The 26,758-nt window shown below is 64.3% G+C and overlaps 3 protein-coding genes across 5 annotated transcripts; 1 reads left to right on the top strand and 2 right to left on the bottom strand.

Annotated features, from left to right (window-relative positions):
* Nucleotides 1-183: 183 nt before the first annotated feature.
* Nucleotides 184-4,801, bottom strand: MIEF2 (mitochondrial elongation factor 2). 2 transcript variants are annotated; one of them, XM_041462420.1, is made up of 4 exons: nt 4,643-4,801; nt 4,161-4,335; nt 3,522-3,699; nt 184-2,521 (listed from the first exon to the last, which is right to left on the bottom strand). In XM_041462420.1, exons 2-4 carry the CDS (start codon nt 4,326-4,328, stop codon nt 1,476-1,478), a joined length of 1,392 nt encoding a protein of 463 aa, XP_041318354.1. In that variant the 5' UTR covers nt 4,329-4,335; nt 4,643-4,801; the 3' UTR covers nt 184-1,475. The 2 variants fall into 2 exon arrangements, with proteins under 2 accessions (XP_041318354.1, XP_041318353.1); XM_041462419.1 differs by having other exon boundaries at nt 4,633-4,799.
* Nucleotides 4,802-4,942: 141 nt separating this feature from the next.
* Nucleotides 4,943-14,655, top strand: FLII (FLII actin remodeling protein). The gene is made up of 30 exons (XM_041462252.1): nt 4,943-5,069; nt 5,850-5,960; nt 7,025-7,096; nt 7,224-7,304; nt 7,611-7,696; nt 7,846-8,007; nt 8,114-8,217; nt 8,317-8,492; nt 8,572-8,729; nt 8,819-8,903; nt 9,189-9,336; nt 9,460-9,593; nt 9,705-9,917; nt 9,998-10,177; nt 10,251-10,333; nt 10,413-10,487; nt 10,704-10,787; nt 10,853-11,024; nt 11,107-11,211; nt 11,414-11,605; nt 11,810-11,998; nt 12,089-12,228; nt 12,342-12,567; nt 12,750-12,904; nt 13,012-13,072; nt 13,156-13,284; nt 13,364-13,470; nt 13,642-13,747; nt 13,832-13,897; nt 14,057-14,655. Exons 1-30 carry the CDS (start codon nt 5,007-5,009, stop codon nt 14,189-14,191), a joined length of 3,798 nt encoding a protein of 1,265 aa, XP_041318186.1. The 5' UTR covers nt 4,943-5,006; the 3' UTR covers nt 14,192-14,655.
* A 149-nt stretch (nt 14,656-14,804) lies between these two features.
* LLGL1 (LLGL scribble cell polarity complex component 1) lies at nt 14,805-26,749 on the bottom strand. Of its 2 annotated transcripts, none has more exons than XM_041462254.1 (23): nt 26,601-26,749; nt 23,949-24,046; nt 21,722-21,803; nt 21,526-21,641; nt 20,964-21,122; nt 20,722-20,884; nt 20,498-20,633; nt 20,353-20,407; nt 20,116-20,273; nt 19,820-20,037; nt 19,650-19,717; nt 19,196-19,349; nt 18,696-18,800; nt 18,211-18,503; nt 17,985-18,138; nt 17,755-17,908; nt 17,378-17,661; nt 16,894-17,158; nt 16,684-16,798; nt 16,487-16,581; nt 16,255-16,378; nt 16,103-16,182; nt 14,805-15,919 (listed from the first exon to the last, which is right to left on the bottom strand). In XM_041462254.1, exons 1-22 carry the CDS (start codon nt 26,679-26,681, stop codon nt 16,104-16,106), a joined length of 3,156 nt encoding a protein of 1,051 aa, XP_041318188.1. In that variant the 5' UTR covers nt 26,682-26,749; the 3' UTR covers nt 14,805-15,919; nt 16,103. The 2 variants fall into 2 exon arrangements, with proteins under 2 accessions (XP_041318188.1, XP_041318187.1); XM_041462253.1 differs by having other exon boundaries at nt 21,511-21,641.
* Nucleotides 26,750-26,758: the final 9 nt, after the last annotated feature.

The following is a 26,758-nucleotide window of genomic DNA, read 5'->3' on the forward strand; positions in this document are numbered from 1 at the left end:
TCTGTGGGTCCAGGGCTTTGGAAGAGGAGGAGGAAGACTCTGCAGGATGGGATCTGACCATCACCAAGCTCTCCAGGCAGCAGGGACACGCCCTGGGTGGTTCCCAGGAAGGCCACACAGCTGGGGAGTAATTTCAACCCTTAGCAGGGGAAAGGAGACAAAGGAGAGCTGAAACCAGAGAACCAGTGTGCACAGGGAAGGTTTATTCTCATCACTAACACCTGGGAAGTGGTTTGAAGGAACAAAGGAATTGTCAGTCTGGGAGGAAAAGCAGGTTTTTTTTTCCTCCCATAAACAAGATGATAGCTGTAAAGTAAACTAAACCACAACAGCTGCTCACAGTGAAGTCCAAAGGATTTCTCCAGCTCCACCCGTGTGCAAAACCAGCTTTTCCCATTAAATATAAGAATAAACTGCTTTTCTCTGGGACTAGAGCCAGACCAAACCCTACTAGCAGCCACTCAAAAGAAAAGAAAAAACCAACAAAACACCCAAACAAAATATATCTTCTTAATAAAAAGCATAAACCACTTCAGTTCTTGCAAGCGCTCTGCTCACAACATCATTCCTGCCCTGCTTCCCCACCCCATTCCGTGGGGCTCCAGGGAAAAAGGACCTCAAGACAGCAGCAATACATGTGTGAAAAGGTGACCAGACAGACTGGGAGGGGACAGGTACCTGCAGACAGACACTGGCAGCCACCCACCCACTGGGGAGGGGAAACAGCCTCCAGCTGAAACCAGGAGCTTCCCCAGAGCCAGCAGCTCTTTTTCAGGACATCTTCCAGGAAAACACTGCGTGGCACAAGGACCCCTTCTTCGGGGCAGCATCAACACTGTCAGAACAAAGAGGCAGGGCTGAGCTCACCCCTTCTGGCAGCTGGAAGAGTCTCCAAGGAATAAACCCCCATTTGCTATGGCTGTACCATCCAGCACCCAGATCATCCACGGGGCTTACTTTGGATTGGCAAAATCCTACAGCTGGGTGGATTGGCAAAATCCTACAGGTGGGTGAGGCTCCCCCTGCCCCGAGTGCTGGCACAGTGAGGCCACACAGGGTGCTGGTGACAGGACCAACCCAGGACGTGGCACCTGAGGGGTCTGCAGGACACAGCAGCAGGAAGGGGCTGCTCCCCTCCAGCTCCAGCTGGTCTCAGAGCCTGAGGGGAACCTGACAGCTGGGACAGGCAGAGGACACTGGGAGCCAGAGACCAAACATGCTTCACTGGGCTCCCAGCAGACAGAACTCACGTGTGTGGTGTGGGCTGCCCTCACCCCGGGTTCAGCAGAGCCTCTGAGCCAAAGGCTCCTTCTGCCAGCACCCACCTCTGCTCAGGCACGTTTTAGTCACACAGGAAATGGTTTTTTCCTCATAAAGTGCAAGAACTTTGCCTCTTACTGACTAGTCAACTAGAAGCATCACAGCCCTCACAGCGGGGAGCAGCACCGCACATTCAGGAGCTCCCAACACACTGGTCACTTCAGCAGGACCTCTGGCTCAGATATGGCCCTGTAGAGCACAAAGCCCATCTCATCAATTTCCTCTTCCAACAGCCCGGAGAACAGGTTGACTTTGGGGTTGAAATAGGAAGGCAGGACTCCTTTCTCCAGGGAGGCCACCAGCTCCTCAAGCACCTGCTGGAACCTGTCAGCAAGGCTGTCCTCTGCCCAGTCCGAGGCAGTGTCACTGAGGTGCAGGATGATGTGGGTCACGGGGCTGCCCCCCAGTTTGTGCAGCCTGGGCTGGCTCTTGCAGACGCCGTTCAGGATGCGGAGGCAGAGCTGCCGAGCCCCGCAGTCACCAGCATCCAGCTCCTTCACCCTCGAGACTGCCGCCCTGTCAAAGCTCTCCAGCCAGAGGTTTTCCACCAGTCCTTCAGGAGGAACAGCCAGAAGAACCTTGTCCTCCATTTCCACCACTGGGAAGAGGGTGATGCTCAGATCAACCTGATCGTGTTTGACTTCCAGCTTCAGCTCCCGGGAGGCCACGACGGGGTGGATGGCACAGCCCAGCAGGCCACCAATGGCAGGCCAGTTGATGGAGGCCACCAGCAGCTTGTGGAGGGTCTCGTTGAGCACGCTGGACGAGAGGTACCGGCCCACAATGAACCTGTCCCAGGGGCTGCACCCCCGAGGGAAATACCCCAGATCGATCCTCTTGATCATCCAGTACTGGGGGTTCCTCACCACGGTGTCCTCTCCCGAGATGAGGCTCCAGAGCCCGGCGTCAAGGACCACTGGGAGCATGAGGTGGACGTGGTCAGCTGCCAGGACCTCGAGGCCATCGAGGAGAGCTCCGCTGAGGAAGAGGCGGCCGAAGGGCAGCTCTGGGAACTTGCTCCTCAGGAAGTTCTGCAGCTGGGTGCAGATGCTCCTGGCCAGCTGTGGGACAAGGGACACTTGGATCTCGGGCACGGCAAGCTGGCTGCTGTGTGAGAGGAGCTTCTCCTGCAGTGTGAGGCAGCGCAGGGGGCTGGACTTGACCTGAGGAGCCCCCAGAGGGGCAGAGGAGCCCCTGGGATCTGTGAGAAGGGAAAGGAGAAGTCACAGGTCTGAGCACATCAGCTGAAACCCTCAGCAGCACAAGTTGGGTGCTCAGCTCTCAGCTCACCCCTCTGGAGGTGACACCAACCTCACCACGGGCCCCCGTCGAGCCCACTGATGTTAACAGCAATTCTCAGCCATGCAGAGCCCAAACCAACCCCAAAACCTGACTGCTCCCAGCCTCACTCCTCAGCCAGGGATGGGAACCAGGCAAGGGACTTGCTGCCAGGGTCAGAGAATCACAGAATATGCTGAGTTGGAAAGGACCCACGAAAATCATCCAGTCCAACTCCTGGCTCTGCACAGACACCCCAACGCTCCCACCCTGTCCCTGAGAGTGGTGTCCAAATGCTCCTGGAGCTCTGGCAGCCTTGGGGCCGTGCCCATTCCCTGGGGAGCCTGGGCAGTGCCCCAACCCCCTCTGGGGGAAGAACCTTTTTTATAATATCCAACCTAAACCTCCCTGACACAGCTCTTGCTGCTCCCTCATGTCCTGTCACTGACCATCAGAGAGATCAGTGCCTCCCCCTCCACCTCCTCACAAGAGGATCCTACAGACAATCCTGCTCTGGGTCCATTATCTCAGGACATGCCCTGGACCCAGCTGGGCCAGTTTCCCACTTGGAAAAACGCCATCTCCATGGGCAGCTGGACAAGGCAGCCTTTGTCTGCAGCAGCTCCCGAGCACACCTTCCTGCAGGCACAGCTGACCCAGAAAACGAGCACAGCCAACACTGCTCCAGAGGAAACAAACCCTGACAGCCCCTGCCAGGATACCCTGGGTGTCACCAGAGGTCCTGCTGAGGTCCTGTTTCCACAGGCACTGCCTAAAAAGGGGCTGTGGCTCGGGAGCCTCCCAGCAGGGCAGGCTCAGCAGGGTCGGCTTTCCGGACACCGAGCTAAAAATAACGCGGAGCTCCGGCACGGGCGCCCGGAGCACAGCAAGGTGATCCTCCTGGCTGGGCACCAGAGCCTCACCTGGCACCAGGGGCCGAGCTGGAGAGAGCAGGGGCTCGCTGAGGTCTTCCCTTCTCTGCTTCTTGGGGGGTTTTGGTGTTGTCTTGATTAATGCCAAGTCCTGCCAGCTCTCCTCCAGGGATTTCTGCTCAGCTTTGGGATCGCCCTCATCCCGAGGGCTGGTGGCTCGGTCGATCAGCTGGAGGGACGGAAAACCCAAGAAGACAATATCTTGTCTTTGTTTTCCATTAATTGTGGGTGACAACAGCCCCTCTGGAGCACACACATATGAAGAGACAGCCCCACTCAAGGCTTCTGCTCAAAAAAACACCCAGATTGGAGGGGAGCCACAAACGTGCACATTGTCTTCATGCAGGTTTTACATGAAAAACAGATACCTAAATACAACTTAAGTCCCTTTTGGGATGGGACAGCATATCCCAAATGCTCCAGGCAAGCAGGGATACATGGTCCCACAGGGTGGGAGCACGCAGCTCCATGCCCATGGCACTGCTGCCAGCACCGGTGGCATTTGTGCCATATGCAAGAAACCATCTCAGGCGCAAACATCGAGATTTGGGGCACACCTTGCCCCGCCACTAAGGCAAACCCAACTCTCCTGGGCATCTTCTGGTGCTCTGATGCCCTCTCCAGCCTTACCCTCTTGACAGCCAGCGTGGCGATGGCCAGCACGGCCGCGCCGCTGACGCCCAGCACCAGCCTGGCGTTGGCCAGCAGCACATCGAACACGCTGCCCAGCCCGTCGATGACACTGCCCAGCCCGCCGTTCTCCTGCCGCCTGCCCCGCTGCTGCCAGAACGCCGCCATGGTCACCCTGCGGAGAACGGGAGTGTCACCCCCGAGATGGGGGACCTGTGTGCCCGGGACAGGCACAGCCGCGGGGCGGGAGCGTTTGGGGAACAAGGGGCTCCCCGCTGGGCCGCTCTCCTCCGGGACAAAGGCTCCCGCCGCCGCCGGGCGCGCCCGGGGAGCAAGGGTCACCCGGGGAAGGGACACCCCGGGGAGGGGACACGCCGGGGGAGGAAGGGACACCCCAGCGAACGGGCACCCCCGGGAAGGAGCAGCCCAGGGGAGGAAGGGACACGCCGGGGAAGGGTCACCCGCTCCTCACCCAGCCCTACCGCAAAGCCTCGCGGGGCACCGAGGCGGTACCGCGGCCCGCGGGAAGGGAGCCCCCCGACCCCGCTGACCGAGGGGAGGCGGCACCGGCGGCGGGACCGGCACCGGCACCGGGACCGGCACCGGGACCGGCACCGGGACCTGCCCGGGCCCGGCGCTGCCCGCGCGCGCCCCCGCGCCGCACTCACCGCGCGCCCCCGGCGCGGTCCCAGCCAATGGGGGCGCGGGCGGCGCAGCCCCGCCCACCCGCGCGCGGAAGTAGCCCCTGTCCCCGCCCAATCCCCGTGTGCGTCACGGCCGGGGCGGGGCCGGAGGCGGGGCCTGGCGGGGCGCGGTCCCGCCTCAGGGTCCCACCGCCCTTCCGCCATGGCGGCCACCGGCGTCCTGCCCTTCGTCCGCGGCGTCGATCTCAGCGGCAACGACTTCAAGGTGCGGGGGAGCGGGAGCGGGGGACAGCCCGGCACACAGCGCCCCAGCGGGCCTGCGCCTCGCGGGGCTGTCAGGCCTGGCTCGGCCCCCGGGGCGGGGGAATCCCGGCCCCGGCCCCGCCCGGGGTGGGTGACCGGGGACAGTCCCGGTCGCGACACCGTGGGCACTGCGGGGCTGGGCGATCCCTGACCCCCATCAAGCCGCTATGGTTGAGCAACCCGGCCCCCAGCCCACGGGGTCCCGGAGAGAGCGGTGATCCCCGAGCCTCCAGCTGCCGATCCCACAGGACTGGGCTCCCGGCTCCCGATCCCATAGGACTGGGCGATTCCTGATCCCATAGGACTGGGTGATCCCTGATCCCATAGGACTGGGTGATCTCAGCTCCCGATCCCATAGGACTGGGCGATCCCGGCTCCCGATCCCTGTAGGACTGGGCGATCCCTGATCCCACAGGACTGGGCGATCCCAGCTCCCAGTCCCCTAGGAGTGGGCAATCCCAGCTCCCGATCCCACAGGACTGGGTCTCCATGGCACCCAGCTCCCAGTCCCCTAGAACTGAGTGATCCCAGCCCTCTAGTTCCTAGTTTTACGGGACTGCTTGATCCCAATCCCCACACTCCCCATCCCTCAGGACTGGGTCATCATGACCCCACTCTTCCCAGTCCCATAGGGCTGCTCGATCCCAAACCTCCCATGACCACAGAGCCTCAATCAGACCGAGGTCCCCAGATCCTCATCCCATGGGACAGGTCCTCACCCTCCTCCTCCTCCTGCTGGCAGGGCGGGTACTTCCCGGAGCACGTGAAGGCGATGACGAGCCTGCGCTGGCTGAAGCTGAACCGCACGGGGCTCTGTTACCTGCCCGAGGAGCTCGCTGCCCTCCAGAAGCTGGTGAGCCCCAACTTTTGGGGTGGAATGGGGCTCCCCTGTCCCGCTGGGGCCGTGGGATCCGAGGGAGCTGTTCCCTGCCAGCCTCGTGGCTCAGCAGTAGATGCTCCGGTGTCTAATAATAGCACTGAGCTGCAATGTGTGGTTGAAATGGGATGCAGGAGCTGTCAGGAGTGGGGTTGGCATGGACTTGCACTCGGTTTTGCCTTGTGAAACCTAGAAAACCAGATTAAAAACCATGCTTAGATCCTCTGCCCTGTAGCAGAAGGGAAGGGTGATGGTCACAATGGGGACAATCAAGGTTTTTGGGGCTTTTTTCTCTTCTCTTTTGCTAAAGTATATAAAAAGCAGGAGCTGGCAGCTGCCTGGCTGTGGTTTTTGGGTGGTTCAACCAGGCCCTTGGTGGAATCGTGGCTCAGCTTGGCTTTGGTGGTGTCCAGAGCACATCAGGGACCTCATCCTGTCAGTGTCAGACAAACTCAGGGCTTTAAACGCTGCCAGGAGCCCCCATCCCTGTGCCAGGTGCAGGGAATCCCTCCGTGCCACTCCTGCCAGCCCTGCCAGGTGCTCGGGGGCCACAGCAAGAGTGAAATCCTGGCATCCCGCCCACAGCCTGCCAGTGCCTTGTGTTCCTGAGCAGGCAACAGCCGGGCTGCTGATGCTCAGAGGAAAACATTTCCCAGGGAAATTCCTCCTACCCAGCAGTGCCCACGTCTGCCTGTTTCCAGATCACCCAGTGAGAGGTGTTTCCAAGGACTGGGATCTGTGTGCACAGGGACTGTGTGGGCCAGCTCTGGGCATCCCAGAGCACTCCAAACCCCGCAGCAGGGCTGAGGTGTCCAGCCAGGGCTACCCCAGGGGATGAGGGATGTGGAGGCAGCACAGGCACGCTGGGCCAACCAACCAGTTTGGGACTGGGAGTGTCCCAGCAGCCCTGTGTGTGACAGGGCTTCACAGCTCTCCTGGGATGGAGGAGCCTCTGCATCGATGTGGGGGCCAAACCCTTGCCCTGCACAGCCCCAGCTCCTCTCTCTGCTCACTGGGGCTTGTCTGGGCCTTCCCTGCAGGAGCACCTCTCCGTGAGCCACAACAGCCTCACCACGCTCCATGGAGAGCTCTCCGGCCTGCCCTGCCTCAGGGTGAGTGTCCCCCTCCTGCCTCAGGGGTCCCCGGGCACCTCTGGGATCTGAGGGCACACAAAGATCACACCTGGGCACCCTGAGGGCTCGGCAGGCAGCTGCATTCCTGCCTCTCTCCCCTTTGCAGGCAATTGTGGCTCGTGCAAACAGCCTGAAGAACTCAGGAGTCCCTGATGACATCTTCCAGCTGGATGACCTCTCAGTGCTGGTGGGTGCAGAGTCTCCTCAGCTGATGCAGGAGCCAGCTCAAACTCCTGGGTCCCATTCCTGCACCTTGGTGGCTCCTTGTGCTCCTTGGGAGCACCAATCCCAAGCCCATGGCTGAGCTCCAGGGCAGCTGGCTGTTGGCAGGTGACCCTCAAAGGCTGATGCCATGGATGGGCTCCCTGGGTTCCCTGTGTGCTGCTCCAGCTCCTGCTGTGCCCCTGGAGATGCCCCCCAGTCCTCAGGTTGGGTGCTGGTGGCTGGCTGTGGGGCTGAGGGTGACAGCTGCTTTGTGCTCCCATTTTCCCAGGACCTGAGCTACAACCAGCTCACAGAGTGTCCCAGGGAGCTGGAGAATGCCAAGAACATGCTGGTCCTTAACCTTGGCCACAACAGGTGGGTCCAGGCTGGAGTGACCACCTCTCCCTCCTGGCCGTGGCCACCTCTATTGGTCACACTTTGCTCTGGGTCCTGCTCTCTGCCCCTCCTCAAGGGAGACCCAGGGCTGGTCCTAGGCACTCCTGAATTTCCCCATATCCCTGCAGCATCGACACCATCCCCAACCAGCTCTTCATCAACCTGACGGACCTGCTCTACCTGGACCTGAGTGACAACAAGCTGGAGAGTCTCCCACCACAGATGAGGCGCCTGGTGCACCTGCAGACCCTCATCCTCAACAACAATCCCCTCCTGCACGCTCAGCTCCGGTACAGCCCCGCTCCCCAGGCTGCCTCCCAGGTTGGCAGGGCTGGCACTGAGGTTCCTGCTCCTTCCTGACGCTCTCTCTGCCCTGTGGCTCTCCCTCCTCCTCAGGCAGCTCCCGGCCATGACGGCCCTGCAGACCCTCCACCTCCGCAACACCCAGCGCACGCAGAGCAACCTGCCCACCAGCCTCGAGGCCCTGGTGAACCTGGCAGGTAGGGCTGGGGCATCCAGCCCCACAGAGCCCTCCAGGGGCTCTCCCAGCCCCAGTGTTGGTCTGGCTGGTGGTGTCACCCCGTTGTTTCTTTCCTCAGATGTGGACCTGTCCTGCAACGACCTCAGCCGTGTCCCCGAGTGTCTTTACACCCTGGGCAGCCTGCGGCGCCTCAACCTCAGCAGCAACCAGATCACAGAGCTGTCCCTCTGCATCGACCAGTGGACCCAGCTGGAGACCCTCAACCTGTCCCGCAACCAGCTCACCTCCTTACCTGTATGTCCCTATCCTTACGTGCCATCCCTGCTCGTGGTTCCATGGTTCTCCCTCACCCCACCATCTCCCCCTTCCCCAGTCGGCCATCTGTAAGCTGACCAAGCTGAAGAAGATGTACCTGAACTCTAACAAGCTGGACTTTGATGGGATCCCCTCGGGCATTGGCAAGCTCACCAACCTTGAGGAGTTCATGGCAGCCAACAACAACCTGGAGCTCATCCCTGAGAGCCTGTGCAGGTAAGGAACACACAGCTGGATCTGCTGTGTCCCCAAGAGGGAACACAGAGGTGGTGTGGTCACAGGTCACCAGCATCACTGTCCCACAGGTGCTCCAAGCTGAGGAAGCTGGTGCTGAACAAGAACCGCCTGGTGACGCTGCCGGAGGCCATCCACTTCCTGACGGATGTGGAGGTGGGCACCCAGAACCTCTCTGCCTTGGGCTAGCTCCACCACAGCCCCAGCACCTCCTTGGGACCCCAGGGCTGTAGGGTGGGCAGGATGAGGTGAGGGCAGGGGAGCTCAGGACCAGTACCTGCAATCTGCCACGTGGTTCAGCCCAGGCAGGCCATGGAGCTCCTTCCACATCCCCTCATCTCACTGAAGCCTGGAGTGCCGCGGAGGTCTCCTGCCGTGCCACAGTCCCAAACGTCCCTGTGAGCACGTACTTCAGCGAGGTCTCTGTGCCCTCCTTGGCAGATCCTGGACGTGCGCGAGAACCCCAACCTGGTGATGCCCCCGAAGCCGGCGGATCGCTCCTCGGAGTGGTACAACATCGACTTCTCCCTGCAGAACCAGCTCCGCCTCGCCGGGGCCTCCCCCGCCACCGTCGCCGCCGCCGCGGCGGGTACGTGTGCAGGGAGGGGGGCACACAGCCCCTGCCTTGGCACGGCCCTGGGAGAGGCTGGGAAGTGAGCCCTGCTCCGTAGGGTGCCCCACAGGCTCCTCTCACCCCATCCCCTGTCCCCAGGGAGCAGCACCAAGGACCCACTGGCCCGCAAGATGCGGCTGCGGCGGCGCAAGGACTCTGCCCAGGATGACCAGGCCAAGCAGGTGCTGAAGGGGATGTCGGACGTGGCCCAGGAGAAGAATAAGAAGATAGAGGTAGGGTCTGGGGTGGGAGAGGGGCCCTGAAGGCATCTCAATGTCCCTGGCCTACCTTGGGTGCTGGCAGGGTTCCGGTTGTCCCTAATTTGACCTGTTCCCATCCCACAGGAGAGTGGGGAGGCGAAGGCGCCGGACCTGAAGACACGGCGCTGGGATCAGGGCCTGGAGAAGCCACAGCTGGACTACTCAGAGTTCTTCAGTGAGGACGTGGGGCAGCTGCCTGGCCTCTGTGTCTGGCAGATTGAGAACTTCGTGCCCACACTGGTGGACGAAGCTTTCCATGGCAAGTTCTATGAAGCCGACTGCTACATCGTGCTCAAGGTACCTGGGGAGGACCAAGGGTCCCCTGCATCCCCTGCCTGGAGCTGCAGCCAGCCCATCTCACACCCTGTCCTTCCCAGACCTTCCTGGATGAGAATGGTTCCCTGAACTGGGAAATCTACTACTGGATTGGCCAGGAGGCCACACTGGACAAGAAGGCCTGTTCAGCCATCCACGCTGTCAACCTCCGCAACTACCTGGGGGCTGAGTGCCGCAGCATCCGGGAGGAGATGGGGGATGAAAGTGAAGAGTTCCTTCAGGTGAGGCAACCCTCAGCTCCCCTGTAGCCCCCGACCCCTCCTGTCCCACCCTCACCCCCCTCCCTGCCCCCAGGTCTTCGACAATGACATCTCCTACATCGAGGGTGGCACGGCCAGTGGTTTCTTCACCGTTGAGGACACGCAGTATGTCACCAGGTACAGCTGGGGACAGGGGCTGGGGGGATGCATAGGGCAGGCAGTGCCCCATGTCCCACCATGGCTGTCCCTTCCCCAGGCTCTACCGTGTCTATGGGAAGAAGAACGTCAAGCTGGAGCCGGTGGCACTGAAAGGGACATCACTGGACCCCCGGTGAGTGGCCAGAGGACAGAGGGACCTTGCAGAAGTTTCAGCAGAATCCACCTGAGACATTATAGCTGCAGTTCTGTGGTGCAAATGGGCTATGCCAGCACCTTTCTGCAAGAATATGGTTTCAAACTCCGCTTGGTGCCCTGCAGGGACCCCCAGGATGGGGAGGATGCTCAGCACACCCATTCTGTCCTGACTCCTCTCACCTCTCTCCACCAGGTTTGTTTTCCTCCTGGACCATGGCCTCGACCTCCTGGTGTGGCGTGGGAGCCAGGCCACGCTGAGCAGCACCACCAAGGCCAGGTAGGGCTGGTGGGGGTGCTGGGGTGTGGGGAGCCCAGCTGCCATCTCACCTACTCCCACTGCAGGCTCTTCGCCGAGAAGATCAACAAGAACGAGCGGAAGGGCAAGGCTGAGATCACGCTGCTCACCCAGGGCCAGGAGACCCCCGAATTCTGGGAGGTGCTGGGGGGGCAGCCCGAGGAGATCCGACCCTGTGTGCCCGATGACTTCCAGCCCCACAAACCCAAGCTGTACAAGGTGGGGAGCTGCATCCATAGGGCCACCAGCCTTGCTGAGGTCCTGCAGCCCCCACTCACCTCTGTCCCCATCCCCTCTGCAGGTCGGCCTCGGTCTGGGATACCTGGAGCTTCCCCAGATCAACTACAAGCTCTCCGTGGAGCACAAGAAGAGGCTGAAGGCTGATCTGATGCCAGAGATGCGCCTGGTAGGATGGGGCGGGGAGGTTCTCCCAGTCTGACCAGTGAGACTGGTTTCATGCCCCTTCTGCCTCCAGCTGTGCCCTGGGAGAGGGAGGTTCAGCCAGCAGCGCCTGGCTGGGGGATGCTCTGCTCTGTCAGGAGCAGGCAGGGTTTTCCAGACGGGAAAGCCTGCAGGTACCTGACCCCTTTCCCCTGTGGTGCCCTCAGCTGCAGAGCCTGCTGGACACCAAGAGTGTGTACATCCTGGACTGCTGGTCCGACGTCTTCATCTGGATCGGCAGGAAGTCGTCGCGGCTGGTGCGGGCGGCGGCGCTGAAGCTGAGCCAGGAGCTGTGCACCATGCTGCACCGGCCCAAGCACGCCATGGTCACCAGGAACCTGGAGGGCACCGAGTGCCAGGTGGGGCTTGGACCCCTCAGGTGGGTGCTGGGTGCCTGGGAGGGGGCTGAGGCCGAGGGTCTGTTACCTGCTCCCCAGTTTACACCTTGAATGACTGGACGTGGCACCCGATGCTCTGGTCTGGTTGATGAGGTGGGGATCGGTCACAGGTTGGACTCGATGATCTTGGAGGTCTTTTCCAGCCTTACTGATTCTGTGATGTAGGTGTTCAAGTCCAAGTTCAAGAACTGGGATGACGTCCTGCGCGTGGATTACACCCGGAATGCCGAGACGGTGCTGCAGGACGGCGGCCTGGCCGGCAAGGTCCGCAAGGACGCCGAGAAGAAGGACCAGATGAAGGCCGACCTCACCGCGCTCTTCCTGCCCCGCCAGCCCCCCATGCCCCTCAGCGAGGTAGGGCTGGGGACCCCCATGAGTCCCCCATGACATAGGGCTGGGTGATGATGGAGGAGCTGGGGGCTGACACAGCTCATGGGGCCACAGGCGGAGCAGCTGATGGAGGAGTGGAACGAGGACCTGGATGGCATGGAGGGCTTCGTGCTGGAGGGCAAGAAATTCACTCGCCTGCCCGAGGAGGAGTTTGGCCATTTCCACACCCACGACTGCTATGTCTTCCTGTGCAGGTGACAGCTGGCTTGTCCCCTCTCAGGGGCTGCTGGAGACCTTGTCCCCAACATCCCTGCCCAGTCCTCCTGACTGTCCCATCCCTCACATCACTCCCTGTTCCCGCCCTCAGGTACTGGGTGCCAGTGGAGTACGAGGAGGATGAGGAGAAAAAGAAGAAGGGTGAAGGCAAAGGGGAAGAGGAGGGTGAGGAAGAAGAGGAGGAGAAGCAGCCCGAGGAAGACTCCCAGTGCATCGTCTACTTCTGGCAGGGCCGGGAGGCCTCCAACATGGGCTGGCTCACCTTCACCTTCAGCCTCCAGAAGAAGTTTGAGAGTCACTTCCGTGGCAAGCTGGAGGTGACACAGTTTGGGGGTGACACAGGGGTGCCCCAGCTTTGCCTCTCCCCCATCCCCTCCCTGCCCCTCAGGCTGAGGCAGGGGACAGCAGCAGGGATGGGAGCTGGCAGGGGGGTGCAGCTGGGGCTTGGAGCTGCTTTTGGGAAGTCCCTGTGCCCCTTCTGACTGCCAGCCCTGTGCAGGTGGTGCGCATGACCCAGCAGCAGGAGAACCCCAAGTTCCTCTCGCACTTCAAGAGGAGGTTTGTGATCCACCGGGGCAAGCGGAAGGACCGGGTCAGCGCTCCCCAGCCCAGCCTGTACCACATCCGCACCAACGGCGGGGCCCTCTGCACCAGGTCAGTGCCAGGCAGCCCCCACGGGTGCCACATCCAGGTGGGATACCTGCTGCTGGGCACAGCTGCTGGGTCTCCCTCTGATTTGTGCCTCGGGGCTCCGTCTCCAGGTGCATCCAGATCAACACGGACGCTGCTCTGCTCAACTCCGAGTTCTGCTTCATCCTCAAGGTACTGCTCGTGGCTGAGCATCCTCAGGGCTGCCTGGGTGCCCTCCTGCCCCCCTGGGCAGCCCTGACTCCACTTTCCCCCAGGTGCCTTTTGAGAGCACGGACAACCAGGGCATTGTGTACACCTGGGTGGGCCGGGCAGCTGACCCTGACGAGGCCAAGCTGGCTGAGGACATCATGAACCACATGTTTGATGACTCCTACAGCAAACAGGTGAGCAGGGCTCAGTGCCACCTTACCTGGGTGACAGTGACCACCCAGGCCACACTCAGCCCTGTTCCTGCCCTTTCAGGTCATCAATGAGGGAGAGGAACCTGAAAACTTCTTCTGGGTGGGCATTGGGGGCCAGAAGCCCTACGATGAAGATGCTGACTACATGAAGCACTCACGGCTCTTCAGGTGGGCACTGGCCTGGAGGGGGGTGCTCCAGTCTGGGCTGCTTCCCTTCCTCCCACAGAACCCTTGGGAACCAACCAGCCAGAACAGCTGCTCCATCACATCCCTGCCCTCTGCATGAGCCGACTCATAACAAACTCATGCCTCATACTGTCCCTGTCCATCTCCCTGCAGATGCTCCAATGAGAAAGGTTATTTCTCCGTGTCAGAAAAGTGCTCAGATTTCTGCCAGGATGACCTGGCTGATGATGACATCATGCTGCTGGACAACGGGCGGGAGGTGAGCTGGGGGCATGAGGCTGTCCTGGGCTCAGACCTTCCAGAGGCTCTGTGGGCTGAGCCCAGCTGCTGATCCTTCCTGCAGGTCTACATGTGGGTGGGCACCCAGACCAGCCAGGTGGAGATCAAGCTGAGCCTCAAGGCGTGCCAGGTAAGACCTCCCTCCATCCTGGGACTGCGTGGGGGAGGATTTGGGCACTTCCATCTCCCCTCAGGGCCCTGACCTGAGTCCTGCAGAGCTCTGGGCTGGGGAATACCAACCCCAGAGGAGGGTGAGGGCCAGGACCCCCACAGCAATGCTTTACCTCAGGTCTACATCCAGCACATGCGCTCCAAGGACCCCACACATCCCCGCAAGCTGCGGCTGGTGCGGAAAGGCAACGAGCCCTGGCCCTTCACCCGCTGCTTCCACGCCTGGAGCGTGTTCCGCAAGCCGCCCACCTAAGGGTGGGGGGCACCCGGTGCTCCAGCCACAGCCCCCCTGGCACAGCTGGCCCTGGCACCCCGCGCTGCCGCCAACGCCAGGCTCAGCCTGGAGCCGCTTCCCCCCGAGCTGGGGCCAGTGGGGATCACTGGGGCTTGTCCCTCTGTCCCCCCTTCTCTCAGCACAGGGCCCAGCTCAGCCCCCTGCCCTTCCTGGGGGGCATATGGGGTGGTGTGGGCCCCTGTCACACCCTGCTTGGGGATGCTGCTGCCCCAAACCAGTGCCGAGCTCCCCCCGTGACTGGGGGACAGGAGTGACTCCCAGTTTGGGTGGGAGGATGCTTTGCTAAGGAGAATGGGGCGGGGGGGAGTGAGGGGCTCTCAGCCCTGGGCCTTACAGCTGGTCCCTGCTGTCCTGGGGGATGGACCCCCAGCAGGGATCAGCCCTCTGGATCATATCAATAAAGGCTGTACTTCTCACCTCGACCCTGTCCCAGGCTCTGACTCACTCCCAAATGGGGTCACCCCCAACCCTGATCGTGCCCCTCTGCAGCTCAGCACTCACCTGGCTCCAAGGCTCAGCAAACACCTGCAGCCCAGGCAGCTGATATTAAATGCTTTATTTTCAATATTAAAAACCAGTATTTTTAATAACTAAACAATGCTAAATTCATCTTACCAAAAACAAAAAAGATGAGGTTTGGGTGGGGGGGGGTCCTACCAGGGATGCTACAGCCCCGGCCTCGGCCGGCAGCAACAGAGCCCGAACCCCCCCAGCCACACACGTACCGCAAGAGAGCCTGGGGGGGCCACAGGTCCCCAAAAGGAGAGGGGCAGGGGCCAGCTGAGCCCCTGGGAACAGCCACCATGGGCCAGGGGACAGAGCCGGCATCACCACAGCCCCCCAGGAGGACGAGGCCAGGCTCGGAGCCTGGGGGGGATTTGGCACAGTGAGACCCCCAGGGTGGGGCAGCCCAGCCTGGGGCAGGAGGGGGCTGGGGCAGCCCCATCTGCCCCCGCCCCAGCACCAACATGGACCAGGACCAGGAGCCCGTGTGTAATTCCACAGCGTGATCCCATCCCAAACCCACCCCGTGGCAGGAATTAGTGTCAGAAAGGAGCAGCAGGCACAGAGCCCAACCTGGAGAATAGCCCTTGGAGAAGCCACTAAGAGAAAAAGGCCACCTGTGACCCCCCAGCGTGCCCCTCCTCGGGCTGCTCAAGGCCTCTGCTGCCCACCTGGGAGCCAGGGGATCCCCACTGGGCTCCCCTGGGGACAGTCCCTGTGCAGCAGCCAGAGCCTCCTGGCAGGCAGGGAACGGGGCTGTAAACTGCAGGGAGCCGGGCATGTAAACACAGACCAGGGTACGGGGGGGCCGTGCCCGGGGGCTTCTGGCCCCCCACTGCCCCAAGGGACCAAAACCAGGGGACAAGGGGGGGTCCACAAGCCCCAGCCCTCCCCGTGGAGCCGGGGAAGCAGCAGCATCCCCCAAGGAAGGGGGCTCTGGAGCAGGGGACAGTGACACTCGACCGTGTATAAAAAAGGAACTGATCTTCCCCGGGAAGAGTTTGTGCCCCACGGCCCCGGGGCCGGCGGCCGGGCAGGGGGTTGTGGGGAGTGCCGGAGCCGGGCTGCAGATGTTAGAGAGGAGGCGAGCCTACGTTACAGGGGGAGGGGGCGCGGGGGTCCAGTCGAGTCGCGCATCCCGGGAATCCGAGCACTGAGATGGGTCAGGGAGGCCGGTGATGCCTGTGGGTGAGGCAGCTCCTCAGCAAGAGTTGGTGGGGATGAGGATAGGCATTCCCCCTCCCCTACAAGCCCCAGGGATCACAACTCCATCCTCCCACGATGGATCAGGAAGCCAGGGCACTGCGCTGGGGTTGCAGCTCCAAATCCCACTCCCACCCCAGGGACCACCAGCCTCTCACAGACCTCACTTGATGAGGATCCCCGTGGGCCGGGCCTCGTCCTCGCTGGTGTTCCTCAGGTTCTGCTCTGCTTCCTCCGAGGACCTGGGGCAGAGCAGGGTGAGAGGCACTGCCACGGCCCCTCAGCACCATTTACCCCATTCCCACCCCACTCACGCCAGGAAATCCTTCACTTCCTCCACAGTGATGTCCCCGGTGGTGTCCAGCGGGTTCTCCATGCTGCTGTTGGGGGAGTCGATGGGGCCAGGCGAGAAGGCAGCCGGGTGCTCCTCAGGGGACCCTGGGGAGTGACAGGACAGGAGGGATTGGGGACAGCCAGGACACAGAGCCAGGCTTGGAGCAGGGCTGTGGGACACAGTGTGTGTGCAGGGACAGCGTGGTCACTCACGGTCGCTGTCCGAGGGGGAGTGCTGGCCCTCGGAGCTGCGTGGGACGTGGGTGCCGTTCGCCTGCGGCAGCTTCGGTGTCACCGTTGAGCTGTTGCTGGAAGGAAAGAGGCAGAATTATGGCCAGAACCCGTGTCACGGGGAGGGTGCACAGGGGTTCCACCACAGCAAAGCCCCCCACGCCCCCGAGACAGCCCACCTGAGGCAGGAGGTGTCCTGGAGCCGGGCGACCTCCAGCCGGCACAGTGGCTCCGTCACATTCCTGGCACTCAGCGAGAAGCGCTCGAACTCGGATGGTGAAATTAGGTAGAAACCTACAGGGGGGACAACAATGAGCCTCAGGCATCCCCCACAGGGCTGCAGGTGAGGTCAACATCCCATCGACACAGACGTCACCTGGTGTCCTCACCTTGGCCGTGTTTGGTGAAGACACAGGAGGCAATGCCACTGATGTCCTCCTTACGGATGCAGCTGTAATGGACCTGGGGCCGCAGGCTGGGCACGGTGAAGATGTGGATGTCCCCCAGGTTGGTGAGACAGGCCAGGCAGTTTTCCAGCCTCTCCTCGGAGCCAGCACTGGCCAGGCTCACCAGGGCCACCTTCCGCACCCGGCAGCCCTCGTGAGCTGTCAGCTTGAACTTGGTCTTGGCACTCACTTTGGGCAGCGTGAACACCTTGGGAGGCAAGAGGAGCTGGGCTCAGGAGAGAACAGGAACCTGCAGGGTTTAGTGGGGCACCTTCCCCTTAGATTCACCACCCTAGAACAGGCATAGGAGTGCCCCCAAAACCTGACTGGTCACCTCCAGTCCCTGCGTGATGAGGACATCCAAAGAGGACAAAGGACATTTTGTGTCCCATCTGTACCACAGTGGGACACTGAGCCCTGCGCTCACCTTGAACTGTTCCTCGGAGGAGATGAGCATGGAGTGGCTGCCCTGCATGTCAGGGGCCTTGGCCAGGTCCCGAGACACCTCGTAGGGCTCGGGCAGGGGGTTCCCCCGCCCGTCCAGCACCGCAATGGCCACCACCGGCGCCCGGTGCATCAGCTGGATCTCCTTCCCCAGCACCGCCTCCACCGCCCGCTCTGAAAACTTCTCCTGCGACGGCACCTCCAGGGCGTAGGCGAACACCGAGCCGGAGTTGGTCCCTGCCCACATCGTGGGGCCGTGGTGGGCAGCTGTGGGGGTGGAGCAGTGTCAGAGCCCCCTCCCCACAGACCCAGCCTGGGGGCTTTTCTCAGGGACAGAGGGAGGAGGGAGGGGGGTCTCACCGTCACGGAGGAAGGTGTCGGCAAAGTAGAGGCACCGCACGACCCCCGAAAGCGAATCATCGGCCGAGCGCGGCTCGATCCGCCGCTGCACCGGCGTCATCTCCACCTCGGGGGGGCCCGCCTGCTCCGCCAGCTGCGCGTTGGCCTCCTGCACCTGGGGAGGGACACAGGGTCAGTCTCTGCTTGGTGGGGACGGGGAGCTGCCATGGTGACCCCCGCTCCCTGCCCACCTTGCTGGAGGGGCTGCTGGCGTTGAGCCTCTTCTTGCCCGACACGCGGCTCTTGCGGATGCGGCGGAAGGACTGGCGCAGGGACTTCTTGAGGGACTTCACGCGGGACAGGGGCCCCTCCATGGCCAGCGAGTCGTTGGGGTGCAGCGTACACCTGCGGGCACCGACGCTGCTCAGCACCCACCACGCCACTCCAGGGGTCCCCAGCACCGAGGTCCCCCCATACCTGGCCAGCACGGGGTTGCGCCGGTAGTAGTCGAAGAGCCCAAAGCCGTGGCTGGTGCCGAAGGCCACGAGGTTCCACTCGGAGTGGAGGGTGACGGCGGTGACGGCGGCAGGGGGCACGCACTGCACCAGCACGCTGGGCTGGAAGCCGGGGGGGAAGTGGAGGGGTCCGTTCCGGGGGGCCAGCCGGTCGTGGCCCTTCCAGGTGAAGCCCTCACGGTCCTGCAGCAGGTCCACGGTGGCCACGCTGACCGCGTGCTCCGACTTCTCGTCGCTCAGCTCCATCACCAGCACCTGCAGGGACAAGCACAGACAGGGGGACATTGGACCCCCACCCCCAGACAGCCTGCTGCACGCTGGGGGCTAAACCCCGGCTAGGAGCCCTTCAAGGACAACCGTGAGGGTCTGTGTCCCCTCATGCTGTGGGTCCCCAATGGAGGAGCCAAGAGGTGCTTGGCAGCCCCTGCTCTGTCCTTGTCACCTTACCTGCCCCGCCGTGCCGGCCACCACCATTTTGGCCGTGTACTTGCAGAGAGCGATCTTCTGCACGCCCAGGCGCGGGTCATCGCTGTAGGGATCAAAGCAGCCCACCTGCGGGAGGGGACAGCTGAAGGGACAGCCAGGACCCCGCACACAGCTGTGGGACAGCCCCCCTGCACCCCCACATCGCTCCACCAGCTGTGGCACATGGGCCACTCTGGGCATCACGCCCAGGAAAAGTCTGTCCCCACGCACCCCCGGGCTCTGTCCCCCGTGCTGGGGCAGACCCATGGACAGAGCCCATGGAACAAGCGTCCCTTGTGTCCCCACAGTGCGTCACACAGCAGCTGTGCCCTGAGCCGGGGGACACGTCCCCGGGGCGCAGCCGGGATGGCTCCAGCAGGTGCATCCCCCGTGCCCAGCTCTGGGTCTGCCCCCTCCAGTGCTGGCAGAGCCGGGAGTGTGCTGAGCTCCACGGTAGTGTCACCCTGCCCAGGGGACCTCACCTTGCGGAACGGAGGCCACTCCTCCTCGCCCGCCTGGTTGAGGCTGTCGTTGTGCTCACAGTCTGTCTGGAAGATGTTGGCGGTGCCCAGCTTGTAGAGGGGCTTCAGGGAGACCCCTGAGGCGTCCCAGAACCGCACCGTGCCGTCCTCGTGCCTGGGCGGGGGGGTCCTGTCAGCGCGGGGCCCCAACATCTGCCCGGCTAACAAGAGCTGCCTGTGTGCTGGCAGCCACCGTGCCAGAGGGGGGGACACCGGGGGACAGCGCAGCGGGTGACACACTCATGCCCAGCCAGAACAAGAAGGGGCAGCCCACCCGAAATGAGGGAGTGGATGCCACCACAATCACAATTAGCGATTAGTGCCATTAATCTCCCCCACTGCAGAAATGGGTGTGGAGGTGTCCCCCCCACATTTTGGGTTTCCCAGGTCCCCTCCCTGCTGTCACCCCACTCACCCGGTGAGGAGAAGCCCCCTCTGCGTGGGCTCCTGGGCCAGGTTCTTTCCCCCATCAATGGGCCAAGCCTGGAAGGAGGGATGGAGAGGAGATGGAGGAAGGGATGAAGCCCACTGGGCCATGCTGGAAGGGGCTCAGCAGGAGCCCTCCCCACCACCCCCATCACTGACCGCAGAGGATTGCCGGGGGCTCTGCTGCTCGCCCACACTGACGATCCTCTCCCAGAGCTTGAGGGGCACGTTGGAGACATGGCAGGAGCAGGTGATGGCAGAGGAGTGGAGAGGTGCCAGGTACGGGGCAGGGATGGTGGGCCAGCCCGGCGTCTGCAGGTCGATGGCCACCAGCTCCTCCTCCACCAGCACCACGAGGGCTCGGGGGTTCTCAAAGCCTGGGGAGGGGGGAGATGGCTGCACGTGGAGACCCCCACACCATCACCCACTCCCCGGGTGGCCCTGGCAGGACGTACCTCCCTCGGGCACCTCTGCGCTCTGCACAGTGAAGAAGTCAATGACGCGGGAGGTGAAGTCGAGCGTGGCCAGGGTCTGGCCCTGCAGCACGCTGACACAGTGCCTGTCACCGTAGCTGGCCCGTGGCATCCCCCCGCTGAAGATGATGAAGGGGTTCCTGGGAGGGACAAAGCAGCTGCCATCAGACCCTGGAGCCCCAAGTGCCCCCTGCTCCCATGCCCAGCCCATCCACCTACCCTGACTCGCAGGTTCGCCAGAGGATTTTGCTGATGGCTTTGCAAGGGAACGGCCCTGAAACGAAGACACCAACACTGGCTGTAGCACTGGGATATGTGGGCATCAGCTCCCAACGCCAGAGCCCCCCCAGTGCCCATCCTGTACCGTAGGGGATGGTGGACATGACGGGCTGCTGGGTCCTCTGCGCGGTGCCGCTCACTGCCCACACCATGTACCCGCCGTCGCTGTGGGAGCTGACGATGCTCTTCCCGCTCTGCTCCCAGGCCAGGCTCTCCAGCTGCTGCGGGGGCCACACGGGGGGCTCAGCCCTTGGATGGGGACACCCACACGCACACAGGGCCACGGCCCCGCCACGCCAGCCCCGGTACCTGGTTCCCCAGGAAGAGGTGCTGGACAGCACGAGTGCTCTGCTCCCACAGGACCAGCAGCCCCCGGCTGTACCCGATGAGGAGCCGGCTGCCGTTGCGTGGGTGCTCCTGGATGGACTCCACGGGCCCCAGCGCCTTCCCGCAGCGGTACTCATCGGGGACACTGCGGGGGGACAGGCACAGGGGGTCAGAGATGGGCTGGGGGTGCTGGGGATGGGGCGTGGGGCCTGCAGGGCTCTCACCTCTGCAGGATCTCATCCGGGAAGAGGGTTTTGTCCTCCAGCAGCGTCAGGGTGGGCAGGGTGACAAAGTACACGGCACCACCCTCGGTGCCCAGGCAGACCATGGCACCGGCAGCCATTGGCAGGACCACTGTCACACGTGTGATGCCAGGGGAGCAGCTGGATGGGGAACAGGGGCTGCCTCAGCACCTGGGTCTGGGGGAGCATCAAAGAGACCCCAGACCTCCCCTGCTCCATCCCTACATTCCCATCTCCCTGAGTGCAGCAGGACAAGGGCAAGGACATCCTCAGCGCTGACTGCAGTTACAGCCATTCATCACCCCCGGGTCCTGCCAGCACCGTAACAATCCAGAGCTGCTCCCCGCACTCAGCATCTCAGCTGAGATCAGAGGAGCACCCCCAGTGGGGAAAACACCACCACGGAGAGGACCTTGGCCCCCATCCCACCCCATCAGGCCGGCTCCCACGCGCCCCTCCCAGCTTGGCAGCGGCACCGCTGCGGCCGCAGCCCCGCGGGGGAGCGGCTCCGACCCCCCCAGGCGAGTACTTAGCGCTGCCGGACCCTGGGCGGCCCGGGAGGCCGAAGCTGCGCGTCTCCTCCAGGTGGGAGCAGCCCTCCTTCTGGCACACCTCCCACAGGTGCAGCGTGTTGTCGTCCAGCAGCGACAGGAGCCAGCCCTGGGGATGGGGGGATGATAGAGGGGTGCGTGAGGTGCTGGGGGGCTGCTGACAGGTTCCCCCCCGGGACACCCACGTACCTGGCCGGGAAGGAAGTGCAGCTGGGTGACAGTGGCTGTCTCCTTGTGCAGGCCTGTCAGCTCTACGCCTGGTGCACCATATCTGGGGGGGCCATCAAAGAAACAACGAGGGAAGAGCTCCCCCACCCTTCCCCGGTAAACCTCAGGACCTTCAGAATTCCCTCAGGTCACAGATCTGCCTGCAAATACCAGTTCAGCCCCCTATCCCCAGGACGGCCGGGGCAGAGCATCTCTGGCCGCACCCCCTGCCAGAGCTGGCCTTAGCACCATCATCCCCATCCAGGATCCACCAGGCACCTCCAACTCCAACCAGGATGCTCTGAATCAGCTTGAAATCCACCACGCGCCTCCAGCTGGGACACTGCAGGTCAGGCTGGGATCCAGCAGCCACCTCCTGCCGGGATGTCCCAGGTCAGGCTGGGATCCACCAGCCACCTCCTGCCGGGATGTCCCAGGTCAGGCTGGGATCCACCAGCCACCTCCTGCCGGGATGTCCCAGGTCAGGCTGGGATCCAGCAGCCACCTCCTGCCGGGATGTCCCAGGTCAGGCTGCGGCCAGCACACACAGCTGCGGTGGGTGTGCGAGAGGCAGCGGGGTGGGGTTCGGTATGTGCCGGCACAGCCGCACTCGCCCGACTGGTCCCGGCTCCTTCGGCGACGCCGCTCGGCAGGAACCGCGGCAGGACCCGCGCAGAGGCTGCGGCACCGCACGGAGCAGCCCGGCCTGGCAGCCCCGGCACCCCCAGAGCCGGCCAGCTGCTGCCCCCAGCCCGGTGTCACCAGTGCAGCCCCATCTGGGCGTGCTGTGTGCTGGCAGTCCTTGCCCCTGGCCGCCTTCTGGTGCCCTGGGCACAGGGAACCAGCCCGGCGGCTCTGCCCGGCGGAACAGGCAGGGGCTGTCTGGCAGCGCTGGGCACAGCTGAGCCGGCAGAGCCAGGTGACAGCCACGGAGTTTTGGGGAGAGCAGGCGACAGGGCATGGGAATGAAGCAGGGAGCACGCAGAGGGCTCTCGGTGCGACACGCATGAGGGATGCCACCCATCTTTGCCCATTTGGGGTCTTTCCCCACCCTAAATAGTGCCACAAGCTGAGAGCCCTCAGGGCATGCGGCTCGGGCACACCAGTGTCACCAGCACGTGGGATGGGGGTCCAAGAGAGGGGACCCCCAGCTGCCCCAGGAGACACCCCCAGGCACTGGCTGCCCCTCAATGCCGGGCTGTCTGCAACCAGATCCACCCAGCCCGGCCGGGGAGCACCCAGGGGTGCCCCCACTAACCAGTAACGCCAGTCAGGCCAGCTCCGGCTGCTGCCTCGCCTGGCCCCGGCTTCCCCGGCCCCGCCAACCTCCAGAAGCATCTTTTTGGAGGCAGCCGGAGCTGGGCCGTGTAGGCACGGGGTACCACGCTGGGTACCACCCCAAAACCATCCCCGCAGAGGATGCTCAGAGCACCGCAGCCCCCCACAACCGCATCCCCGCCGTGCCGGGGGAGGCGGGGTGGGCTCAGCTGGGACCGGCACCGCGGGCCAGGCGGGCGAGTGGGGCGGCCGGCGACGTCGCGGCCGGGCTGGCACCCGGCAGAACAAAACACGCCATCTTTGTGCTCGGGAGGCAGCGAGCCGCCGGCCGGGGGGAGGGGGAGCGCGGCCGCCCCCCACGCCCCGACCCCGCTGCGGGCGCAGCCGCCCCCGCGCCCCCAGCCCGCATTCCTGCGGCGCGGGGCCCCCCGAGCACGGGCCGCATCCAGCCCTGGCCGCCCGCCAGCAGCCCTCTGAAGTCTCCCTGCACGCCGCCGGCAACAAAGCCCGGCCGGCCCCGCTCGGCGTCCCCCGCTTCGGCCCCCCACCCGGGACCGGGCTCCGCGCCCACCGCAGCCCCTCTCCCCGGCGCCGCCCCCTCCCCCGAGGGCTGCAGGGTGGACAGGAGCCTCCCGGGATAAGCGGGGTAACAGCAGGAAGGACCCTCATTGGGATGCCCCCGAGGTCTTTTTTCCCCCCCTGGCGTTTTGGGCGAGGTGGGGGTTTCCTGCAGCCGCCCCCTCGCCGCCCGGCCCAGCTGCAGCACAGCTGGACGGAGGGATGGACGGCAGCCGAGTGGGGGCTGCCGGATGGGCCAGAAGCAGCACAGCCACGTCTCCAAGCATTCTCCGGGATGGGGAGAGCCAGAGGAGTGAGCGCAGGAGGGTCCGGGAGGTCCTTACCGCCTGCTCACGCGGGAGGAAAAGGATACAGCTTGACGGCTCCCGCCTTGGTGCCGATGGCCATCACTCGCAGCACGGGGTCGTAGGCCAGGGCGCTGGGCTGGCTGGGGAAGCCGTGCTCCACCGTCTGCCACGGGGACAGGCAGGTCAGAGCGGGAACCCCCACCTCTGACACCCCCAAACCTTCCCCAGCCCCCCTCACCCCCACAGCTCCGATCCCGCGTCAGCCTGAGCATCACCCCTGCCATGGGGGATGACGAAGATGCTGCTCTGTCCCCCAGTGCCACCCTGGGGAGGGGGGACATCACTCCTCACCCAATTTCCACCCAGCACCCCAAACCCCATCCCAGAAGCCACACCGCGGGCCGGGGTAGCTCTGACCTTGAACGAGCTGTCCCACCACCCGCCAGCACTTTGGGGATGGGACCCCCCTGCTCCAAACCCCCGAGGTGAGGGCACCCCAGGAGAGGCGAGCGGGACCCCCACTGCCACATCACCGGGCGTCCCCCACGCCGGGCGGCAGAACCAGGCGAGCGGGACCCGCCAGCGCCAGGGACGTCCCCGCCGGAGCCGCGTGTCCCCCGAGGGCACCTTCCCAAGGAAGTCCCGGCCGTCCGGCGTGCCCGGGCTCGCCGGCTGGGGAGGGGCTGCCCCGGCAGCGGGGGGACGCGGGGGGCACCCACCGGCCCGGCCCGCGGTGCGGGGACCGCAGGGCTCCCGAGGGCAGCTCGGCTGAGCAGCGACGGCGCGATCAGACGATACGGAGGCCGCCGGAGCCAGACTGGCCGGATCCTGACCTGCTCCCTTTGTCTGGGGCATCCGAGAGGCGCAGCGGGGCGGCTTTCCGCACCCGCCGGCGGCGGCCGCTGTCACCCCAGCTCCTGCTCCCCTCCCAGGGGACACCTTCAGGAGCGTGAAAACGTCCCCAGCCCATCCAAGGAGTCCTGACCCATCCAAGCGGGTCCCAAAACGTCCAGGGGGCGAGGAAGTGGATGCTGGTGGGTCATGCTGAATCCCCCCGGGATGCAGGCTGCGCTGGAGGACGGAGCTGGGACAGCAGCAGCACAGGGACACCACAGCGATGCTTTAGGCCAGAAACCAACACGGTGACACCGGCAAAGATTCCCCAAAAAGCGCTGTCGCAGTTCCCCAGCACTCCCAGTGCCAAAGGGGGGCCCGGCTCAGCCCCCCGCCCGCAGCGGGGCTGCATCCGGCAGGCTGTGCCGGCCGGCCAAGGCTCGCTCCCGGCCAAATTACAGCAAATCCCAGGCAGATCTGGAGCTCGGGAGGAAAAACAACCCTTAATGGGAGGCAGGTGGGCAGCCGGCGGCCGCAGGGCTGGGACGGCCGGAGAGGGGCTCTCCTCAGCCTCCCCCCAGGACATCCCACCGGCCCTGGGCACTGCTTCGGGCAGCATCCGGCCGTGGCACCGTGCTCCCCAAAAACAGGGGGCTCTGGCTGGGCTGAGCCTTGCACCCCGGCCAGACCCTCACCCACGGCAGCGAGTTGTAGGGTCAGGGCTGTGCCGGGCAGCGGAGCTGGCTCTGACCCTCAGCACTGCACACCCCGCAGCCCCATCCCGCTGTGGGACAGCCCGGGGGTCGCTCCGGTGCACGGCAGCGTCCCCACCGGGAGCGGGGCAAGTACCCCACAGCAGTGCCGGGATGCTGCCGAGTGATGGGCTGATGATGGGCACGGGTTGGGCTCATCCAGGGGCTGCTGCCGGTGGTCTCATGCCCCGCGGCCAGGGCAGGAGAACGGTCCCAAGGCCACGGCACTTCTGGGTGCACCAAGTCCCAGGTGGGCACCCCATGTCCCGAGGGAAGGGTCTGGCACCCCAGGGCTGGGGGGGGTCGTTCCGGGGTTGTTTGATAAGCTTGGGGGTCTCTCCCATCCCAAATGAGGGGGGCAAGTGGGAAAACTCGGAGGGAGGAGGGGGGCAAGCGCTGACTTCTCATGTTCCCACAGAGACACATCTTTGGGGCGCCAGGGAACCCCAAAAGCCCAGGGGGTCATCACCACAGCCCTTCCGGCTCACACAGGGGGTCCAGCCCCCCAATATCCCACCCTTGGGGAGACGGGGGTGAGGGGCTGAGCCCCACAAGGGGATGCAGCCAGGGATGCTCCAAGGCCAGGTAGGGTGCGGGACCACGGTCACCCCAAAACGCCCGTGAGCGAGGCCTTGGGGAATGCACGGGACAGAGGGAGTCGGGGGGCTCCAGGGAACCCCTCCAAGAGGGGCTGGGGACAGGGATGTCGCGCTGCTGAGGGGGCGGCATCCCCTCCCGGAGTGCCCCCCTGCACCGCACGGGGAGGAGCGCAGCCCCCGGTCCGCATCCCGCGGCTCCCGGTACCCGCCCCCGGGGGTGCATCCCCTCGGGGCGGCCCAGCAGCCGGTCCCGGGATCCCCCGGCCGGGCAGCCCTGCCCTTTCTGCGTGCCCGTGCCCCGGGAGCGGGGAGGTCCCGGTGCGCGGCTCCCCCGGGGGTTCGGCCGGTCCCGGGGGGCGGTGCCCAGCACGCTGCTCGCCTCCCCGCGGGCAGCATCCCGCCGGGGTACCAGAGCCCCGCGGCCCCGGGGGGCTGTCCGCTCGCCGCACCCTGCCCGGTACCCCCGGTGCCTCCCGGCGGTCGCCGCCCCCCCGGGATCCACCGCCGCGCCCCCCGCTCGCTCTACACGCACCTTGCTGAAGGCGAAGAGGTCGTGGCGGAGGCGGTCGCGGTGCGGGTCGGCACCCTGCCGCCGGAACCGAAACTTCATCATGGTTGGGCCGGCGGCGGTGGCGGCGGCGGCGCGGTACCGGGCGGGGCGGGCGCGGCCGGCGGTCCCGGGGCCGGTCC

Source organism: Pyrgilauda ruficollis, unplaced genomic scaffold (assembly GCF_017590135.1).
Source record: "Pyrgilauda ruficollis isolate IOZ18807 unplaced genomic scaffold, ASM1759013v1 scaffold16, whole genome shotgun sequence".
In the NCBI taxonomy this organism is placed as follows: Eukaryota; Metazoa; Chordata; class Aves; order Passeriformes; family Passeridae; genus Pyrgilauda; species Pyrgilauda ruficollis.